Source organism: Moschus berezovskii, chromosome 2 (genome assembly GCF_049115385.1).
Source record: "Moschus berezovskii isolate FMDL1 chromosome 2, NW_MosBer_1.0, whole genome shotgun sequence".
Taxonomy (NCBI): domain Eukaryota; kingdom Metazoa; phylum Chordata; class Mammalia; order Artiodactyla; family Moschidae; genus Moschus; species Moschus berezovskii.
Genome location: NC_142461.1, coordinates 50,676,638 through 50,699,458, shown reverse-complemented (window position 1 = coordinate 50,699,458; position 22,821 = coordinate 50,676,638). Strand labels below are relative to the sequence as shown.

Genomic DNA, 22,821 nt, shown 5'->3' with positions numbered 1-22,821 from the left:
ACGACAGAGAATGAGATGGCTGGACGGCATCACCGACTCGATGGACATTAGTTTGGGTAAACTCCGGGAGTTGGTGATGGACAAGGAGGCCTGGCGTGCTGCGGTTCATGGGGTCACAAAGAGTTGGACACGACTGAGTGACTGAAGTGAACTGAATCCAGTGCAGCAGAGAGAAACGGAGAAATGTACAAAACAGGCAGGAAACATTTTATAGACTTGGGTCAAACGTACCCCTCCCCTCTTCAATGGCTTTCATTCCTCACATTCTCTAGATCACAGAAAAGCTAACACAGGTAACTTTAAACAATTTTTATTACACAAAGGTTGTCACATAATTGGATATTTCTCTACTCTGTACACAATTGTTCTTACTCTCCATAGAAAGGCTGCTTCTTAACTTCTCATCTGGTGATAGCAAGCACTAAAATCCTGATTTTAACAGAATAGTAGTAAAAATGCCTCAGTGATTTAAGTTGAAAGCAGTACATTGGTACATGGCTCTTAAGCTCATTTATCAGGAATGTACAAATGTCTTTATTTAAAAATACAAAATAAATTATCTGTAGGCATGGACAATGACAGCAGTAAACCATTCTATGTTGTCAACTGAAACCAGTAACTGATGGTTATAGTTATTTTCTTAAACATCAGCCAGCCTTTTCTTCAGTCATCTCCTTCAACTGACCTCTCCTGAAGTTATTGGTGAGGAACATTGCCTTGAGCTTCCTCTCACAGTTCATTAATAATGGCAAAGCACTATTCTAGGAATTAGAACATGCCACCTCCCATACCACCTCCCATTCCACCCATGCCACCCATTCCAGGATCCTTCTCTTCTTTAGGAATTTCTGTGACTACAACTTCTGCTGTTGTTAAGAGAGAGGCCACTCCGGCAGCATCCAGTAATGCAGTTCTTACAACCTAGGGAAAAAGTTTTCATAAAATATTACTTTTCCTTAGTTAAAAAAAAAAAAGAACAAGACAGCATTTTTAGACAGTGATCAACTATTTACCTTAGTTGGATCAATGATTCCTTTTTCCACCATATTCACAAAATCTCCAAGCATAGCATCATAACCAACTTCTGAAGAACTCTGCATAATTTTCTCAACTATCAATGATCCTTCAACACCTGCATTCTTAGCAATGGTCATTGCAGGAATTTTGAGTGTTTTTTTAATTATTTCTATACCTATAAAGAAAATGTGTTTTAGCAAATTGAGTTTTTTCCTTTTTAAGTATTACAACACACTTCTACTTGCAAGAATAATGACAGATAATTAAAATTGGGAGATCATCACAGGTCAAGTGATTCTGCCTGAAAGATCTCTGACAACAGTGTTATACTACTTCTGTTATTCTGGAAACTGCTTTGTGACTTCTTGTTCTATCTAGAGGGCAGCAACAATATAACTCTAACAACAGAAAGACTAAATCAAGTTGCAAGTAAACTCATTTCTAAGGTAACTTTTTACCTGTTTTTTGATCTTCATTAGCTGGAGTTATTGACTCCAAGGCTGGAATGCACCGAAGCAGGGCACAGCCCCCTCCCAGAACAATGCCTTCTTCAACAGCAGCTCGTGTAGCATTAAGGGCATCTGTAACTCTGTCTTTCTTTTCATTCACTTCAACATCACTTGTCCCACCAACCTAAAAATCAAAAAAGAACTCTAGTTAGTATGGCTTCTCCTACTCAAGATGCTAAATGCCAAGAGTCCTAGTTCACTTGGGCTCAGAATCCAAGCAGCTTATTTACAACAATGAATCTTACCTTCAACACAGCAACACCATCTGAGAGTTTTGCCAGACGTTCATTCAGTTTTTCCTTTTCATATTCGCTAGTTGTGATATCTAACTGCTCAATGATCTCTTGGATACGCTTCTCAATTTGAGCCTTGTCACCCTTTCCTTTCAAGAGCATGGCATCATCTTTGGTCACAATGACCTCTCCAACCTTTCCTAAGTCATGAGGCTGAACATCTTCAAGATTTAGATTCAGTCCTTCTTCTCCAAATACCTATGGAAACATTTTTTTAAATGAACAAACCACAAAATAAAAAGAACAAATTACAGATTACAGGCATTTTTCATTATACCAGGATCATTAACATACCCTACAAGTGTTTTGATAAGAAAAGCATCTTGTAATACTGTTTCCTTGAAATCTGAAATTTCAAGACTATAGCTAGACCAAACAAAACTTGCGTAGTTTTTCATTACATTTCCAACTTCCCACTTAATCCTCAATTAATACTAAGCTTTGAGAAACAAGTGAACTCAGAAATCTCATCTAAGGACATACTTTTGGTGACACCAAGACTAGACCCTAGGCCTAAACTCTGAAATCCTGCCTTTTTCTATTATAACACATTCCTGAATACAAGTCAAAAGACCACTCTTGGGCAAGACTCATGGCAAATTAAAGATAAGGGACCTTAATGTTGTTTAACCCAAACGCTACCTTCTACTGAACAGAAACACAGATTTGTGAAAATATGAATTCTATCTGTAAATTTCAGACCCGGATGTATAAATCATTCAATAAACCAAAATCACATCTATTTTACTTACTGCACCACCAGTAGCAATAGCCATGTCTTTAAGCTGGTTCTTTCTATTGTCACCAAAACCTGGAGCTTTGACTGCTACAACTTGAAGACCAACTTTCAGCCTATTAAGAAGTTATTAATAAGATTTAAATTTTATAATAATGCCAGTCTACTTCAAGTTCTAGTAACTAAGGTTACTTGGGAAACTGCACTTTCTGCTTACCTTCTGACCCTACGGTCCACTTGAAAACATGTAAATTAATCAGAATTATTGTATGTTAAATTTGGGGATCATCTAATGAGCATTTACCCTTAACCATTTAGTATTCGATTAAGTTGCTATTAACGTCAGTTTGAGCAGTTTTTCTTTTTTAGTGAGGGACAGTTGATTTACAATACTATGTATTTCAGGTGATTCTGACACACGACAAATTTTAAAGTTATGAGCTCCATTTATAGGTATTATGTATTACTGCTGTATTCTGAGCAATGTTTTTAATTCAATTCCTTTATAAATGTAAATACTGCTGATATCATTAAGCTTACCTTCTTTTTAATCAGGTAGTGAATATTTAGAATATATAATTTTTAAAACGCTCATTTGAAACGATTGAAATGGAAGTAATATATAAACTTTAAGACAGGCCTGGTTTTATTAAGGAGCCAAATAAAAATAAGGTTAAGCTCTGATAATATGCCAAGTATACTGGAGATCCAACTTTACAGCAACCAGTAAAATGACTCAGTCAGAACTTTTTAGGCCTGTTGTTCTTCTATTTCTGTTTCACATCCCACTATCTCTAGGGCTTTTCATAACCCCCAAAGCATATCCAGGCTATAAACATTACAGGATAAGTAAACTTATTTCAATTCAGTTCAGTCGCTCAGTCGTGTCCGACTCTTTGCGACCCCATGAATCACAGCACGCCAGGAGCTCAGGTCAAAATATGCAATTCTCTAATATATACCTGATTATTTCATTTGTGCATTTCCATTATAATAAAAATTGGAGAATCTCATTTCTGATACACCCCAGCTATAGGATTAGGAAGAATATATATTTTAAAAATGCCCTCCCAGCTCAGGGAACTAAGATTCCACAGGCACCAATAAAACCCAAAAAACCGAAACCCCCCTAAGATTCTGTCTACAGCGTTAACCTTCTTTTCTTAAAGTAAAATGTAATACATTATAAGTCTAAAAAATTAATAGACCCCAACCTGAGTACCAATTTCTCTATTTTAGACTATTCATTAACAAAAATTTTCCTTTAGAAGATTATGTAAAATGCCAACTGCCAGATATACTTAGAATGGCAGCTGTTTACCTCTTCTTATGAAAAACTAATTGTGAATATATCTTTTCCATAAATCTTTTTTGTAAAAAATACAAAAACAAAGACTCAGCCATTTATCTTCAAAACAACTATAAATACTTAGGCTATCTTATAAAAAGGTACACAAAACATTAAGGACTCAGGGACCATATTCAAAGAAGACAGACTCATAACTGGACTAAAGGTTCACGACACCCACCAGTATTACACAAACACAAGTGGTTCAAGGAGAACATGCATAAAGGAGATTTCAAACAGCAATACAAATAACTGCCTTTCATCCAGAAATATAAACCAAATACCACTGCCTATTACCTATTCAAAACAAGGGTACTTAGAGCTTCTCCATCCACATCTTCAGCAATTATGACCAAGGGCTTCCGGTGAGCATTGGCAATTTCAAGAGCAGGAACAATGGACTGGACACTAGAAATTTTCTTTTCACTCAATAGAACATATGCATCTTGGAATTCACATTTCTGACCTGAAAAGCAAAGAACATTTCTCACCAACTTGAGGCCATTCTGCTGAAAATGACTGCAGTTTAATTTAAATGAAAAACTGCTAGAGCAAAGTTCCAGTACACCTTTAAAGTGACTGATCAGTTCATGTTTTTCTTTCTCATACACACAAACGTTTGGAACACATGAATTTACTTTTGAGGTATGACAGTGACAAATGCCCTCAGGGTGTCACATACTAAACTATGCTTAAAAAAAAAAATTCAGTTACCCATTTGCTCTTACCTTTTGATGTATTAATAAAGTATGGAGAAATATACCCTCTATCAAACTTCATGCCTTCAATAATTTCTAATTCATCATTCAGTGTTTTTCCATCCTATGAAAAGTCAAAGAATTCATTATGTGAATTTCATTACACAAATACAAAGACTAGTTTCAAACTAATTAATAAGTAGTCCCTACTTCTCATAAGGAATTCAGATAGAAGTATGCAAATATCCCAGGGCATCCAACTCCACTTTTGCAAGAATATGTATTTGAACTAATTTTTTACAGCTAGAAGTCAGTATCATCTAAATCAAGATGGATTTATGTCCGAAGGCATAGGTTAATAATTAACACAAACACAATAAGCATATTATTCTGCGACAGTGTTACATGTGAAGGAATGAAACAGAACACACTTTTGGATACACATGTAGATCAAATTTTTGTACTTGTAAAACTCAGATTATCAGATATCTGTTTCAATCATTAAAAACAAACTTACCTTTACTGTGATAACACCCTTTCTTCCAACTTTTTTCATGGCATCAGAAATGATGTTGCCAATTTCTTTGTCTCCATTTGCAGAAATTGTAGCAACCTGAAATAATCAAACTACTCTTTCAAATTAAAGGTAAGGCTATCTTCCTCAATCAACGCCCCTCCCTTTTCGCATTAACTTCCCAATCGATATATCCTTGGTGGGATGCTAGAGGCAGGGTGGTGGTGGTGGTGACAGGCAAAGGGGATTTTAAGCATAACAATTCTAATGAACAACTGATCCCACTGCAATTTTTTAAAATTCTGATTATTTTCTACATTATTTTTGAAAGAAATGAAATAAGCACAATTATTCTTTTAAACAAAAACAAAAAAGAGGGAATTCCCTTATGGTCCAGTGGTTAGGATTTGGCGCTTTCACTGCAGGGGCCCAGATTCCATCCCTGGTTGGGGAACTAGGATACCACAAGCCAGGCAGGGTGGCAAAAAAAAGAAAGAGGCTGATGACCCGTTACCCTTTTTTCCCCTGGCAAAGGTGGCAATATTAGAAAATGAAATTACTCATCTTTGATAAATGGCCAAATAACATTTTCCACACAAATGAGTTTTTACTCAGTCATGCAGAACTAAAATGACAACTCATTAAGACTCAAATTATGGAGACTTCCTGGTGGTCCAGGGGTTAAGACACCATGTTCCACTGCAGAGAGCAGAGGTTCAATCCCTGGTGGGGGAATTTTTCAAATCTCGAGCAGTAAGAAAAATGCTTTGAATGTTGGTGACTGGGTAATACTGTTATTCTGACACTGTTGTGTAACTATAGGATAAAATCATGTTACTTTAAAAATCCATACCTGAGCAATCTCTTCAGGGGTTGTCACAGGTTTAGACTGCTTCTTAAGTTCAGCAATTACAGCATCAACAGCTAACATCACACCTGGTTCAAGAACATGTATTACAATGCTTATTCTCTCATGGCTCCATATCAGCTAAAATTCTGATTCATGTTAAGTGTTTCAATGCCTTAATGCTTCTGTACCAGTACTCTTCCTAATCACAAGGCAGTTGGATGGCATGCACTGAAACACAAACTTTAATAAATGAAGTACAGACAGCACATGAAAAAGCAGAGACATTACTTTGCCAATAAAGGTCCATCTAGTCAAGGCTATGGTTTTTCCCGTGGTCATGTATGGATGTGAGAGTTGGACTGTGAAGAAAGCTGAGCACCGAAGAATTGATGCTTTTCAACTGTGGTGGTGGAGAAGACTCTTGTGAGCTCCTTGGACTGCAAGGAGATCCAACCAGTCCATCCTAAAGAAGACCAGTCCTGGGTATTCATTGAAAGGACTGATGCTGAGGCTGAAACTCCAATACTTTGGCCACCTCATGAGAAGAGTTGACTTACTGGAAAATACCCTGATGCTGGAAGGGATTGGGGGCAGGAGAAGGGGACAACAGAGAATGAGATGGCTGGATGGCATCACTGACTCGATGGACATGAGTTTGGGTGAACTCTGGGAGTTGGTGATGGACAGGGAGGCCTGGCGTGCTGTGATTCATGGGGTCGCAAAGAGTCGGCCACGACTGAGTGAGTGAACTGAAACTGAACTGAACCACAATGCCAAAATTATTTTTTAAAACGGCATTAAAAAAAAAAGTGTACACTTTCAAGAATCTCACCATTCAACTCATTCTATGTAAATCTTTCCTGATTCAATCATTTCTTACAGGGTGATCTAGCACATTTTCCCCTCCACTGAAGGACACAAGGACCAAAATGGATTACAGTCCCTTATTTTCAACAAGTGTAACTGTCAAGGATAAGGACTTTCTTGTGGCTGTACCCCTGCAAGTTTTTAACTGGCTGAAATTTCCTCATTTAAATGAACAACCACCTTTAACATTTAACATCACCACAGTACGGATTTATTTATGAAAGCATTGTCTTTTCAACTGAGACCAGTGCTAGCTCTTTCCTTATTTTGAGAAATGTTACTTCACAAAAATAATTGAGAGCAATTTGTAGTAACAATGACTTTCTTTGGGAAGTAACCCTTAACCTCAATTCATACTTGCCAGTCAAACTGCTTTTAATGACACATTCACTTGGATCTCAAACACTGAAACAGATGAGATGGTACCTCATCCCATTTTTGGGATGCCTAACAAGTCAGTTTTCACAAATTATTAATAATATCTCCTTTACTCTCATGTGCCTCCTAGTTTATGTCTCCTACGTGTGGTTGGTAATACAACCCAGAAACACACAGCAATTCCATGCTGAGGAGATCTTTAAATTGTGGCCTAACTCCCCCAAACAAGCAATAATAAACAAACTTCAGACCCATAACATAATGTGCTGTTAAGAAGAAACTGCTTTATAAAAAATAAAAACCCATTCTGATATCCTGGGTGATGTTTTCTTGAACTTACTGCTTTAGAAATACACAGTACATGCTGCAACTTACAATAAACTTGGTTTGGGGGAGAAGTGAGCCAAGGGACAATGACACAGGGATGGATGACTGTGGACACAGGGCACAAGCATCTTAGCCACAGTCTCCTCTTTGCCACCTAGCACAATGCCCATCCCATAGTCAGGAATTCAATCACTACTCAGGCATTTTTTTAAAAAAAGATTTAAAAAAATTTTTAGGAGACAGGAGAAACAACAGAGTCAACTTTCTAATATAATTTAACAGATAACCTGACACAGTTCAAAACACTGTGGTGACAATGAAGAGAGACATTCCTACCTCTCCTGATTTCCACTGGATTAGCACCTTTGCTAATCTTCTCGAAGCCTTCCTTGGCAATAGAGCGTGCCAGTACAGTAGCAGTAGTGGTGCCATCCCCGGCCTCTTCGTTTGTGTTATTGGCAACATCTTGAACAAGTTTAGCGCCAATATTTTTATATTTATCTTTTAAATCAATAGACTTTGCAACAGTTACACCATCTTTTGTCACTTTGGGACTTCCCCAACTCTGTTCAATAATCACTGTCCTTCCCTATAATTGCAGAAGGAAAAAAATGCCACAGATTCACAAGCTAAGTATTTAGCTTAAAATAAAAAGATCATTTTTCATAATAGGCAATTACTTTAAAGCCTCAATGTAACATCTGATCATTTTTATCAGAACTGCTGCATGAATCTCAAGGGCAAGTTCATTAATGTTCTTACAGACAAAATGACTTCTTTATTGCCAAGTGCATAACCTTGATGAGATGTTATAAGAGATAAAATTTCTAGAGACTTAACCAACACTAACTTGGGAGATTATAATGAAATTCCAGAAATCTCCACATAATTCATATTTAAGTTTTGTCCGGTGCCTGCTATAATAATGTGAAAATTTACTTTTGAACTTGTTTTAAAATTTAGTTTCTAAAATACCAATGGCAAGACAAGAACAGCGCAGCCTTCCTGAGTTGTTCAACATTAAATCTTAAAATACGATGCAAGCAGTACTGGCAGCTTGAACCAAAGCTTTTTGTGAGGCACGCAAAGGCCATTATTTTACTCAGTTGGATCACTTTGATATTTGTACTGTTTTCAGCCTGAACTGAAGCATCACTCCACCGAATAGGACCCATGAAGAGATCTCCTCAATTTACTTGTTACTCCTCATTCACCAATCTCGTCCTTAAATGAGACTTAAAAGCTCATACTTAAGGTACTGTGGATGTTACATTCTTCCACCTATGCCTAGTACTAACTACTTGGAAAGGATCCAAAATTTAACTCAAGCAGGCAAGGGAGATTAATTCTACCTTGAGTTGAACAATCCATCTTAAGCTAGGAGTTACCACTTGATTACATCACACTTTGTACAAAATAGTTTCACAAATTTGGCACAAGCAGTTTATGAATACTCTTCTAAGAACTATTTAACAGCTTGGCGTGACTCCTGCCATCGGCAAAATGTTATTCCCTAACAATACTATAAATCAGAACAAAATAAGAATACCTTTGGCCCCATAGTAACGGCTACAGCATCGGCTAAAAGGTCTACACCTTGAAGCATTAAGGCTCGAGCATCTGCACCGAATTTTACATCTTTGGCATAAGCCCGAGTGAGATGAGGAGCCAGTGCCCTGGACACTGGCCTCATCTGACGAAGGACTGCGGGTAATCGAAGCATTTCTGAAGGAGAAACAGACAGATCATCAGGGCAATACTACCTACCACTACCCGTGGCGTTACAACACAAACATGACACCCATGCAACAGAACCAGAAATATTAGAAGTGAGTTGGGCTGACGCCTGGCATCCACGGTGGCCTCGGAACCCGCCACCGCCCCCTCAACACCGGCTACTAGTACAAGCTTTAAGAGGTCGCCCCATGCCTGACCTACAGCAAAAATACACGCTCTTCTTCCCCACGGCTATTACTTCCTACGCTAAAAACGAGTTAATATTTCACCGCTAAAATGGCCTTGAGAGCAAATCAGCTGCAAATGTCCCCTAGAAAACCAAGTCTACAGAAAGGGGCAAGTTATAAACCCAAGTGACCAAGGGAAGGAAAATACTCCTGACGCTGCAAAAAACCCGCTTACTAAAATGTGTCTTTACGTATCCACTCGGGGCTACTGTATCAGAGCAGCGGGCAAGGCCACGATGCTGGGGGCGGCGGCCGGGCCCACTCCCAGCAGCCCCACGTGTCTTTCCATCAGGACAGCCAAGCAAGGTCAAAGGTGGAGATGCCATACCCCAGCAGTTCGCCAGGCCAAAAGCCGTTCCCACGCGCTGCGACCACCCTCCCTGGCACCCTACACTCGACCACAAGCACAATCGCCTTTCACCGGAGGATCGATGTGAATACACTCGCCCAACTCCGCGCACACTCGTGGGTAAGCCCTCCCTGATGTGCCCGGCTGGGCCAGCGATCCACGCCGCACGTGACGGGCCCCGCGTGCACCCACGAGGCCTGGCTCAGCGGGCCCGGGCCTGCGGCGCCCGGGGAAGCTCTAGCTCGCGCCGGCGGACCGGCTCAGCGCAGAGGGGAAGGACGGTTCCCGGGTCCGAAACGCACGGGTGAGGCGGCGCGGAGCGGCCGCGTACCTGCGGGGCAGCTGCGCGACGTGCGGGCGACGAGACAGGCCGTCGGCGGCGAGTGAGGGACAGAGCGCAGGGCGCGCACAGCAATGAGCCCGTGTCCCCTCCCTCCGCCGCTCCCCCCGCCCCTCCGCAGCGCGCCGGCGGGCGGTGCCCACCCCTTCCCGGCCGCCCGGGCCCTGCAATCTGCACGCTCCGCGCGCCAGCCCCGCCCCTCCCTACCCGCGCCGGGCTTGGCCAGCGGGTTCAGCACTCTCCGGCCCGCTTAGGCTAGTTCCCGGGCTGCGCGCCGTTCCAGAACGTTCCGGAAAGAGCCTGGCTCTATGTGGGTCAAGGGTCAAACGCGTCATTTCCGGGAGGGGGGGCAAAGGGTTAGTACTTTCACCTAGGCTGGCGGCCTAGAAAAGCCTAGAAAGAGCTGCTCTTTTCTTCCGCCTCCGCGTCCGCGCGTCAGTGGCCTGCGCAGAGCTCAGGAAACGAATAGGGGCGCGCGCTGGTGCGGCCGCCCCCTCTGTCGCGGGGAGGAGCTGGGAGGGAGCGAGCGCGCCTGCGCGGTGGTCAGTTTTTTTTCGCGTTCACGTGTCCGGAGGGTCCGACAGCAGGTCTCTCCTTTGCCTGCGGCGTGAGAGCAGAGTACGAACTGCGGCAGCCGGAGTCATGGTGAGTCCCGCGTGGGCTGACGGCCGGCGCATCCGGGTCGGCCTGGGGCTTATGGCGAGCCCGGGCGATTCCCTTTGGGCCTCGCGGGAGGAGTAGAGGTCAGAGACCCGCGCCCGCCCGATCCCTGGAGAGGCGAGACCCCGCCGACCCTTTCCTCCGAGTGGAGCTCTCTGCACTCGCGTGTGAGGCAGCGCGTGGGGCAGGGGGCGGGAATCCCGACGCACGCCTCCTGCGGGACCTTGGTGCGTGTGTAATGGTCTTGAAAAAAGCGTGGCCACGGGCAGAGGGACTTCAGTGTTTAATGACAATTTACAGAAAATCCTTGGAAGGATTGACCTTGGAAGAAACTAAGCTTGACCTTGAAGCTCGTCTGGCTGCTGACCTGAGAAGCAACAACGACCCCTAACACTCATAGGGAGTGGGAAATTAAACGCGGAATTTAGAACTGAACGTTCAGAGGTGTTTGCTTTGAATGGAAAATCTGAACATTGCCGTTGTCTTTGAAAGCCACATGCGGCCTGTTTAGAATACATTGTGTTTCAAATCTAACGTTTTTCTCTCTAAAGGCAGGACAGGCATTTAGAAAGTTTCTTCCCCTCTTTGATCGAGTATTAGTTGAAAGAAGTGCAGCTGAAACTGTAACCAAAGGAGGCATTATGCTTCCAGAAAAATCACAAGGAAAAGTATTGCAAGCAACGGTGGTAGCTGTTGGATCAGGCTCTAAAGGAAAGGTAAATGCGGACTGAAATGGAACTCATTTTTATGTGAGATGAGGCGGGGGGTGGGTGGGTAGGGATCCTTGGTTATTAAAAAGATCATTCCCCAGTGGATTCACAGCTAATCTCTTTTCAGCAAAAATGATTGTAATCAAGGGGAAAAAATCCCTTATTGTATATGATGAGGGAGAGTTCCACGGCATTAAAATCAGTAGGTATAAATTTGAACTCTTAGTCTGACCTCTAAACACACTTGTCTTGCATGTAAGAACTGGCCTTCCAGTTAGTCTCCAACTGAGGGTTAGACCTCAGACTTCTGAAACTGTCAACTGGAATATTGTATATAATGCCCTGGGGTCATATATGTTCATTGCATTGTTCCACGTACCTGTAAGAAAGTTCTAGCAAAGGTCTATCCTGGAGTTAGGAATAGGAAAATTTTGGGCAGTCTACTTCAGTCCTTCTTCCTAAATCTGCTTTGGAGGAACAGAAATTGAATTGCAAAAGTAAATGAAGTATATGTTCCAAAGTCAGAAAATTAAGTTTTTATGTGTTTAAGTTAAACATGACCATTTTACATATGGTTTTAAAAACTGGTTTACCTCACTTGGTTGTGAAGTAACATATTACTTCAAGTTATGTTAATATTTAACAATTAAAAAGCTTAAAGTTTTCCCAGTATAATTCTTTGACCCTTTAAATTGAAATCAGGTTTTAGTTGAAGCCACTGTGTGTGCCTTATTTCAAAGTGTAACTCTACAGTAATATTTTTGAGTGAAGAACTATGACTGTATAAATTATACCACTTGGCCACCAAAGCCCTATCTGATGCCAGTGTGCATAGTTGATTAATAATAAAAGCGTAAATGTGTGGTTTGGTTAAAACGTCTTTACTAATACACATCCTTGTTTTCTTAAGGGTGGAGAGATTCAACCAGTTAGTGTGAAAGTTGGAGATAAAGTTCTTCTCCCAGAATATGGAGGCACCAAAGTAGTTCTAGACGACAAGGTGTGTAAACTTCATAATATTAAGGATAGGTTAAATATTTGCTATCAGTTTTCTTAAGTAATGGTTTCTCTGTTTGCAGGATTATTTCTTATTCAGAGATGGTGACATTCTTGGGAAATATGTCGACTGAAATAAGTCACTATTGAAATGGCATCATGTGAAGCCGCCCATTCCACTGAAGTTCTGAAATCTTTCATCATGTAAATAATTTCCATGTTTCTCTTTTATAATAAACTAACGATATCCAAGCTAATGACATCCAGTGTCTAAAATTTAGTTTCACTGTACTAGTATAAACATTTCCAAATAAAAATATATAAATCAATGGTTAATTTTTATTTAGTGATTTAAGATGGTTCTTGGGCTTCCCTGGTGACTCAGATGGTAAAGAATCTGCTTACAGTGCAGGGGACTCAGGTTCAATCCCTGGGTTGGGTTGGTCCCCTGGAGAAGGGAATGGCTACCCACTCCAGTGTTCTTGCCTGGAAAATCCGTGGACAGAGGACCCTGACAGGCTACAGTACATGCAGTTGTGAAGAGTCAGACACGACTGAGCAACTGACACTTGCTTTACAGTTGCTTTAGGGTTCATGGTTTATGTGGGGGCAGACAGAGGTAACCTGCATAGAACTGGAAAACAAGGTTTTCAATCTTCATCTTGAGGTTTACTAAGTATATAGCCGATGCTGATTAAAAGCCATGGATTTATACTAACAACATTCTAAGAAGGTGAAGACAAGTAGCAACATTCTGACTTCATATATATCAAACATTTAAGTATAGTTCTTCACTTACACAAATCTAGTATATGTCTTCTTAAGTTATAGTCTGAAAAACTTAATGAACATTTTCACTACTTCATAGTTAGAAAGAAATCCAAGGTAGGGTGTAATAGCTCACACTGGCTGAGTACCTTGTGTATTCCAGGCTAGGCACCGAGTGACAGTATGGCTAATGCTTCAGGAGCATTGTCTAGGTACTAGCTACTGTTGTAGGTACTTGTCATATATCACATGGCTCAGTCTTTCAAGAGCATATGAGTGAAATACTATCAGTCACATCTTGCATATAAAGGTGAGGCACAAATGGGGTTAAGTAATAACAGGACACTAGGAAGTGGTAAAGCCTGATTTGGACATAGGTAGTCCCATGGATCGGAGAAGGCAATGGCAAGCCACTCCAGTACTCTTGCCTAGAAAATCCCATGGACGGAGGAGCCTGGTAGGCTGCAGTCCATGTGGTCACTAAGAGTCAGGCACGACTGAGTGACTTCACTTTTCACTTTCACACACTGGGGAAGGAAATGGCAACCCACTCCAGTGTTCTTGCCTGGAGAATCCCATGGATGGGTGAGCCTAGTGGGCTGCCATCTATGGGGTCGCACAGAGTCAGACATGACTGAAGCGACTTAGCAGCAGCAGTCCCATGGATGGAGCAGCCTCGTAGGCTGCAGTCCATGGGGTCGCTACTAGTCAGATACGACTGAGCGACTTCGCTTTCACTTTTCACTTTCACACATTGGAGAAGGAAATGGCAACCCACTCCAGTGTTCTTGCCTGGAGAATCCCAGGGACGGGGGAGCCTGGTGGGCTGCCGTCTATGGGGTCACACAGAGTCGGACACGACTGAAGTGACTTAGCAGCAGCAGCAGCAGTCTACATACATTTACATGCTGTCTAAACCGTAAGGCCTCTGCTAGTTTGTCAGCCCGTTCTAAACACGTGATAGGCATTATTTCAGGTAACAACTGTGGAAAAAAAGGAATACCTAAAAGTGTCTGACAGGTTATCTAGTATACAATATTGATTGTAACAAATAGGAAACAGAGAACTGGACAAATAGCTTGATTGAGGAGCTAGGAGAATTAAGATTTGAACCCAAACAATCCTACATTGGAGTTGATTACCAGCTCCTGATCTTGACTGCCTCTCAGCTACCTGCTATTTTTGCCTTGCAGTCAAATCTGTTTTCTAGTTTTGGTTGCTGATAAGCTAGTCTAAGATGATGTCTTTTAAAAGTTGTATTCCATATTTGTCTTGTGGAATCAAAGTCTAGATTAAATTTTAAGTGACAGCGGAATAATGCTCTCAACTTTTGATAATATCCCCATCAATAAAGTTTGTATATTTACATTATGTGTTTGTGACATTTTGCTGTATAGGACTTTTTGTCATATTTAGGTTAAAAAAAGGAATGCCTATTTTTACAGCGCCCAAATGGGCCATCAGTTTCCTACTGTGTGCCGGGCACAGCTAATGTGCACTGCACATTCTAACCCTGTAAGCACAGATTTGTTTTAGCAATGAGAGAACTCACAGAGGAAATGATGAAACTTACTCAAGGCTATGTGGTTGGTAAACTATAATTAGGAATCCAGTCCAAGGTCTATGACTTTCCCATTCGTGATTGTTTTCCCAGGATCCAAGTAATAAGTACGTTTTGAGATCTAACATGAGTTTACAAACCTTATTCATCCTCAGAATTACTTGCTATCTTAGAATTTCAGGGCTCTGTCCATAACCTAAATCACAAGGATGGGAGGATTCTTTTTGTACAAGAGAAGTTGTCCTTGTCTAGCAGAACTGCTAAAGAATCACTTTATAGATTGTGAAATTAAAAATAGGGAAAATAATTTAAATTTGGGCCAAAAATCTGGGTATTGGGGATGTGGACCCATTTGTTTTAGAGAGGTATGTTGTCATTTACTTTTTGTTCAACAGGAAAATAGTAAGGAAAAAGTTAAAATAGGTAAAATTCTGACTGGAATTTTAATGATGGCCTTACAATTTTTGAGCTCTGGCCAGTATTGTTCTAGTGACTTTACAAAATCCTACTTACCTGTGTAATCATAGCAATAGTGTTTGATGTTCTTTGCCTCACAGGTGAAGGATGCATATAGGTAGAGGAACTTGCTCAAGGTAACAAAAATGTTAAGTCACAGGTCGGAACTGAACTCAGCCTTGTCTGACTTCAAAGTCTGCATTTCACTATTCTACACAAAAATTTTTTTGAAAAATTGAGATTAAAATTACCAGGGTGCTATTCTGCTGTGGAAGTTGTTACCATTATCAAGATTATGATTTTTTTTCCTCTATTGTTCCAGAAACTGCTTTACAGAAAGTTATTTTTTTTATTATTATAAAATAGGTATTTTTTCATTTTTTTTATTGTAGTAAGAACACTTAGTATGAAATACACCTTCTTAACAGATTTTTAAGTGTACATTATAATATTGAATAAATGAAACTTAATGCCCATTGATTAAAAACTCCCCATTTTCCCCTCCCCCTAGTCCCTGGCAACCACCACTCTAGTCTCTGCTTCTATAGCTATTTTAGATACTTCATGTATGTGGAATACAGTATTTTGTCCTTCTATGATTGGCTTATTTGACTTAGCTTATTGTCCTCCAGGTTCATTCTGGGTTGTCAAATATTTAAAGCTGAATAATAATTCCTTTATATGCAATACCACGTTTTCTCCATTCATACAACAGATGGACATTGAGGCTTCCCCAGGTTGGCTATTGTAAACAGTGCTACAATCCAGATGAGAGTGCTAATATATCTCTTTGAGATTCTGATTTCAGTTCTTTTATAAAAATACTCAGAAGTGGGGTTTCTGAATAGAACTATGGTAGTTCTAGTTTTAACTTTTTGAGGATCCTCCAAACTGTTTGCCATAGTGGGCACACCATTCTGGTTTACCACCAACATGGATCATAAGGTTTTAGGGGTGTGAATTTGTCACACTTGTTTCCTAATTTGATGTGCAGTTTTTGTTTCTAGTTAAATCTCATTCTTCTAGTACATTTTTTGGGGAGGAGTTAATTAATTCATTGATCCATTTAGTGTACAGTATATGTGCCTGACTTTTTTTTAACCAACGGTTAACTTTATTGGATTTCCCACTCTTCCCCACCACCACTCCCCTGTGCACAAATCTGAGATGTCACCTTTATCATACATTAAATTTTCAAATAAACATATTCATGGATTTTACAGTCGGATCCACTGATCTATCCCATCACAGTGTTTTCAATATAAACTTATATATATTCGATATCCAGTATGACAGTTCCTCCCTATACTGTCAACAGTGCACTTACCTGGCTGTGAGCATTTTTAACTTCTGGGTAAGGACTTCCGGATGGCTCTGCAGCATATCAGGTCATGCCTCATCCAGCAAGTTAACTGCTGTTTTCTCTGCACCCACACCAAAATGGACTTTAGAACTTTTTATTTATGTGAAGTCTATTTAAATGTCTTTTTTTTTTTTAACCCTTAAGCAATCTGTATGAGAGAGTTCAATCAAACCGAGGCTCTGGATCCTGTGTAGTTTACATAGTCAGTTCAGTTGTTCAGTTGTGTCCGACTATTTGCAAACCCATGAACCGCAGCACACCAGGCCTCCCTGTCCATCACCAACTCCTGGAGTCCACCCAAACCCATGTCCATTGAGTCAGTGATGCCATCCAACCATCTCATCCTCTGTCTTCCCCTTCTCCTCTTGTCCTCAATCTTTCCCAGCATCAGGGTCTTTTCCAATGAGTCAGCTCTTCGCATCAGGTAGCCAAAGTATTGGAGCTTCAGCTTCAACATCAGTCCTTCCAATGAACACCCAGGACTGATCTCCCTTAGGTTGGACTGGTTGGACCTCCTTGCAGTCCAAGGGACTCTCAAGAGTCTTTTCCAACATCACAGTTCAAAAGCATCAATCTTCGGCCCTCAGCTTTCTTTATAGTACAACTCTCCCATCCATCCATACGTGACTACTGGAAAAATCATAGCCTTGACTAGACGGACCTTCTAATGTCTGCTTTTTAATATGCTATCTATCTAGGTTGGTCATAACTTTCCTTCCAAGGAGTAAGCGTCTTTTAATTTCATGGCTGCAATCACCATCTGCAGTGATTTTGGAGCCCAGAAAATAGTTATGTGGTATTGGACAAATCATCTTAACCTCTCTGGGTTTAAGAATTAACTGTAAAAGGGGAGAGACTAGATGTTCCTTAACATTTTGAGCCAAGCCTGATATATTTTTCCTTAAACTTTAATTGTATTAACATTTAAAACTAGATAATGTGTTTGTGGGCTTCCCAGGTGTCTCAGTGGTAAAGAATCTGCCTGCCAATGCAAGAGATGCTGGTTTGATTCCTGGGTGGGAGAGATCCCCTGGAGAAGAAAATGGCAACCCACTTCATTATTTTTGTTGAGATAATCTCATGGACAGAGGAGCCTGCGCTACAGCCCTAGGGGTCACAAGAGTCAAACACGACTGAAGTGACTGACCATGTATGCATGCAATGTGTATGTAGGTAAAAATTCGAAAGGATGTACACTGAAAAGGGTCCTTCCCATCCCTGTGCAGTAGCCACCTGGTTCCATCCCTGGAGGCACTGGTGTTACAGTTTATATTCTTTCTTTCAGGGGTGTTTATGTATACATATGTATTTGTGTGTGTATACATATGTATCTCGTGCATATAAAATATATATACTTTTCAAAAGTAAAATATTCCATACACACCAATTGGCACCTTGCTTTTTATTTTTCTGTAATAACAATTTTGTCTTTGGAATTAATCTATACAGTACATATAAAAGTTTCATTCTTATAGCTGTATGATGTTTCATTATATGGATGAACCAAAATTTAAGCATTTCCTATTGATTGATATTTAAATTCTAAACTTAGGCTATTAGAAACACTTCTGAAATAAAATTTTGCATAGATTTTATATCTTTAAGACAAACTTCTGGGCATGAAATTGCTATGTCACAGGATCATTGTTACTTAATTGATAAGTTGTATCGGACTCTTTTGCAGCCTCTGATGCTGAAGCTGAAACTCCAATACTTTGGCCACCTCATGCGACGAGTTGACTCACTGGAAAAGAGTCTGATGCTAGGAGGGATTGGGGGTAGGAGGAGACGGTGACGATAGAGAATGAGATGGCTGGATGGCATCACCGACTCGATGGACATGAGTTTGAATGAACTCCGGGAGTAGGTGATGGACAGGGAGGCCTGGCGTGCTGTGGTTCATGGGGTCGTGAAGAGTCGGACACGACTGAGCGACTGAACTGAACTGAACTGAAATTACATAGCCTGCCAGGCTCCTCTGTCCATGGGATTTTCTAGGAGTCGGCTGTCATTTACTTCTCCAGGGGATCTTCCTGATGCAGTTATTGAAACTGCGTCTTCTGCAGATTCTTTACTACTGAGCTTCGTGGGAAGCCCACGTCAAGTTATGTGAACCTTAATCATATATGCACACATACACATACAAACATCTCCAAGCTACCTTTCAGAGAAGTTCTACCGACTAATAATCTTTCCAGCAATGTATGAGATTGAGTATTTCCTCCCACTCTCAATAATATAGGATGTTATGAAATTTTTATTTTTCCAAACAAATCATTTTAATTTATGTATAAGGGCGAGGATCTCATGTGTTTAAGAGCCATCTCTTATTTTCTTTCCTGTTAACTGACTGTTCCTATTGATTGTTAATATCTGCTGCTCACTTTCCTACTGGGTAACTGGCCTTTTATGATTTGATATCCTTATCATTCAGGGAAATTGGTTCTTTGTGATAAATCTTTTCCACCAGTTTATAATTTGACTTTGATTTTTTTTATGCTTTGAATTTGTAGGAAGTCATTTTGGTATAACTGAATAAATAAATTTTTCCATTATAGCTTCTAATTATTATTTCAAACTCTGAAAAGTCTCCAATAGAAGGTTCTTCCATAGTTTCTTTACGCATTTTTATGGTTTTTGGTTTCTGTATTTTTTCAATCTTATCTGGAGATTTTCCTGTTATAAGAAATAAAGAATGGATCTAAAACCTCTTTCTTCTTACAAATTAAACCTAGCTCTTTAAGACGTTAAAATCTAGCCAAACTCTTACAAAACACTTTTCAGTCTCATTTTGCCTAGAGATTTGACATGGAAAAAACATCAGTGGGTACTTACTTATCTGATTTATTATTTCAAAAGACCAATTTATTCAGTTCAGTTCAGTCACTCAGTCGTGTCCGACTCTCCGTGACCCCATGAATCACAGCACGCCAGGCCTCCCTGTCCATCACCAACTCCTGGAGTTCACTCAAACTCATGTCCACAGAGTCAGTGATGCCATCCAGCCATCTCATTCTCGGTTGTCCCCTTCTCCTCCCGCCCCCAACCTTTCCCAGCATCAGAGTCTTTTCCAGTGAGTCAACTCGTCGCATGAGGTGGCCAAAATATTGCAGCTTCAGCTTTAGGATCAGTCCTTCCAATGAACACCCAGGATTGATCTCCCTTAGAATGGACTGGTTGGATCTCTGTGCGGTACAAGGGACTCTCAAGAGTCTTCTCCAACACCACAGTTCAAAAGCATCAATTCTTCGGTGATCAGCTTTCTTCACAGTCCAACTCTCACATCCATACATGACCACAGGAAAAACCATAGCCTTGACTAGACGAACCTTTGTTGGCAAAGTAACGTCTCTGCTTTTTAATATATTATCAAGGTTGGTCATAAGTTTCCTTCCAAGGAGTAAGCATCTTTTAATTTCATGGCTGCAATCAGCATCTGCAGTGATTTTGGAGCCCAAAAAAATAAAGTCTGACACTGTTTCCACTGTTTTTCCATCTATTTCCCATGAAGTGATGGGACCAGATGCCATGATCTCTGTTTTCTGAATGTTGAGCTTCAAGCCAACCTTATCACTCTCCTCTTTCACTTTCATCAAGAGGCTTTTGAGTTCCTCTTCACTTTCTGCCATAAGGGTGGTATCATCTGCATATCTGAGGTTATTGATATTTCTCCCAGCAATCTTGATTCCAGCTTGTGCTTCTTCCAGCCCAGCATTACTCATGATGTACTCTGCATATACGTTAAATAAGCAAGGTGACAATATACAGCCTTGATGCACTCCTTTTCCCATTTGGAACCAGTCTGTTGTTCCATGTCCAGTTCTGACTGTTGCTTCCTGACCTGCATACAGGTTTCTCAAGAGGCAGGTCAGGTGGTCTGGTATTCCCATCTCTTTCAGAATGTTCCACAGTTTATTGTGATCCACACAGTCAAAGGCTTTGGCATAGTCAATGAAGCAGAAATAGATGTTTTTCTGGAACTCTCTTGCTTTCTCCATGATCCAGCAGATGTTGGCTATTTGATCTCTGGTGCCTCTGCCTTTTCTAAAACCTGCTTGAACATCTGGGAGTTCACGGTTCACATTTTGCTGAAGCCTGGCTTGGAGAATTTTGAGCATGACTTTACTAGCGTGTGAGATGAGTGCAATTGTGCAGTAGTTTGAGCATTCTTTGGCATTGCCTTTCTTTGGGATTGGAATGAAGACTGACCTTTTCCAGTCCTGTGGCCACTGCTGAGTTTTCTATTTTTAAATCATTCATTTTAAAAAGTTTTTTTTTTTATTTTAAATTTATTTGGCTGTACTGGTTCTTAGTTGCAAGTGCAAACTCTTAGTTGTCATGTGGGATCTAGTTCCCTGACCAGGGATCAAACCCAGGCCCCTGGCATTGATACTGCAATCTAAGCCACTGGACCACTAGGGAATTCCCCATTCATTTTTTTGAACAAGTGTCAGGCACTGTCTTAGGACTAGAGATACAGGGATGAATAAAATCAGTTCAGTTCAGTCAGTCAGTCATGTCCGACTCTTTGCGACCCCATGGACTGCAGCACGCCAGGCTTCCCTGTCCATCTCCAGCTCCTGGGGTTTACTCAAACTCAGGTCCATTGAGTTGGTGATGCCATCCAACCATCTCATTCTCTGTTGTCCCCATCTCCTCCTGCCTCCAACCTTTCCCAGTATCAGGGTCTTTTCAAATGAGTCGGTTCTTCACATCAAGTGGCCAAGTATTGGAGTTTCAGCTTTAGCATCAGTCCTTCCAATGAACACCCAGGACTGATCTCCTTTAGGATGGACTGGTTGGATCTCTTTGCAGTCCAAGGGACTCTCAAGAGTCTTCTCCAACACCACAGTTCAAAAGCATCAATTCTTCAGTGAGCAGCTTTCTTCACAGTCCAACTCTCACATCCATACATGACTGCTGGAAGAACCATAGCTTTGACTAGACGGACCTTTGTCAGCAAAGTAATGTCTCTGCTTTTTAATATGCTGCCTAGGTTGGTCATAGCTTTCTTCCAAGGAGTAAGCATCTTTTAATTTCATGGCTGCAGTCACCATCTGCAGTGATTTTGGAGCCCCAGAAAATAAAGTCTGACACTGTTTCCCCATCTAACTGCCTTGAAGTGATGGGACCAGATGCCATGATGGTAGTTTTCTGAATGTTGAGCTTTAAGCCAACTTTTCACTCCTTTCCCTTTCATCAAGAGGCTCTTTAGTTCTTCACTTTCTGCCATAAGCATGGTGTCATCTGCATATCTGAGGTTATTCCTATTTCTCCCTGCAATCTTGATTCTAGCTTGTGCTTCCTCCAGCCCAACGTTTCTCATGATGTACTCTGCAAAGAAATAAGCAGGGTGACAATATACAGCCTTGACACACTCCTTTCCCTATTTGGAACCAGTCTGTTGTTCCATGTCTGGTTCTAACTGTTGCTTCCTGACCTGCATACAGATTTCTCAAGAGGCAGGTCAGGTGGTCTGGTATTCCCATCTCTTTAAGAATTTTCCAGAGTTTGTTGTGAATAAAATGGGCAGAAGTAAACGACTAAAGTAATAGCATAATTTTAGAAACTGGTGTCATCTAGAAAATAAAGGTAGAAAATGCCCCTAACTTCATGAAAGACATTAGGTGCCCTATGGAAAAAAGGAAATGATAATTGTCTGTTGTGACTTATCTCTTTTGATCATATCTTCCCTTTCTGAAGATTCAGGAACTACTGTATTAGTTATCTATTGCTGCTTAACAAATCATCCCAAACTTAGCGGCTTAAAACAACAATATCTCACACAGTATCTGGACATCAGAAATTTGGGATCTGCTTATCCCAAATTTTATGAGGCTACCATCAGCCAAAGGTTTGACTGGGATTTGCAAGTTATACTTCCAAGATGGTTACTCTTGCTGGCAAGTTGATGCTCACTTTTGGCGGGAGCTTCAGTGGATCCCTTGTGGGCAACTTGAGGATCCTCACACATGACAGCATCTTAGCTTACCCAAGGGAGGTGAGCTGAGAGAACAAGGCCAAAGCCACAATGTCTTTTATGACCTAATATCAGGAGTCACACAACATCATTTTCAAAGTGTCCTATTTTGATTAAACAGGTCCACCCTATTCAGT

General features: G+C 40.8%; 2 protein-coding genes across 3 annotated transcripts; one reads left to right on the top strand and one right to left on the bottom strand.

Annotated features, from left to right (window-relative positions):
• Positions 1-294: 294 nt before the first annotated feature.
• HSPD1 (heat shock protein family D (Hsp60) member 1) lies at positions 295-10,510 on the bottom strand. Of its 2 annotated transcripts, none has more exons than XM_055398968.2 (12): positions 10,398-10,510; positions 9,087-9,262; positions 7,874-8,126; positions 5,969-6,051; positions 5,119-5,214; positions 4,632-4,725; positions 4,201-4,369; positions 2,572-2,671; positions 1,772-2,017; positions 1,476-1,650; positions 1,014-1,192; positions 295-921 (listed from the first exon to the last, which is right to left on the bottom strand). In XM_055398968.2, the coding sequence occupies exons 2-12, from the start codon at positions 9,258-9,260 to the stop codon at positions 769-771; spliced, it is 1,722 nt and encodes a 573-aa protein (XP_055254943.2). In that variant the 5' UTR covers positions 9,261-9,262; positions 10,398-10,510; the 3' UTR covers positions 295-768. The 2 variants fall into 2 exon arrangements, with proteins under 2 accessions (XP_055254943.2, XP_055254942.2); XM_055398967.2 differs by lacking the exon at positions 10,398-10,510 and adding an exon at positions 10,182-10,339.
• A 66-nt stretch (positions 10,511-10,576) lies between these two features.
• HSPE1 (heat shock protein family E (Hsp10) member 1) lies at positions 10,577-12,885 on the top strand. Its single transcript, XM_055398975.2, has 4 exons — positions 10,577-10,835; positions 11,402-11,566; positions 12,471-12,560; positions 12,640-12,885. The coding sequence occupies exons 1-4, from the start codon at positions 10,833-10,835 to the stop codon at positions 12,688-12,690; spliced, it is 309 nt and encodes a 102-aa protein (XP_055254950.1). The 5' UTR covers positions 10,577-10,832; the 3' UTR covers positions 12,691-12,885.
• The last annotated feature ends 9,936 nt before the right edge of the window (positions 12,886-22,821 follow it).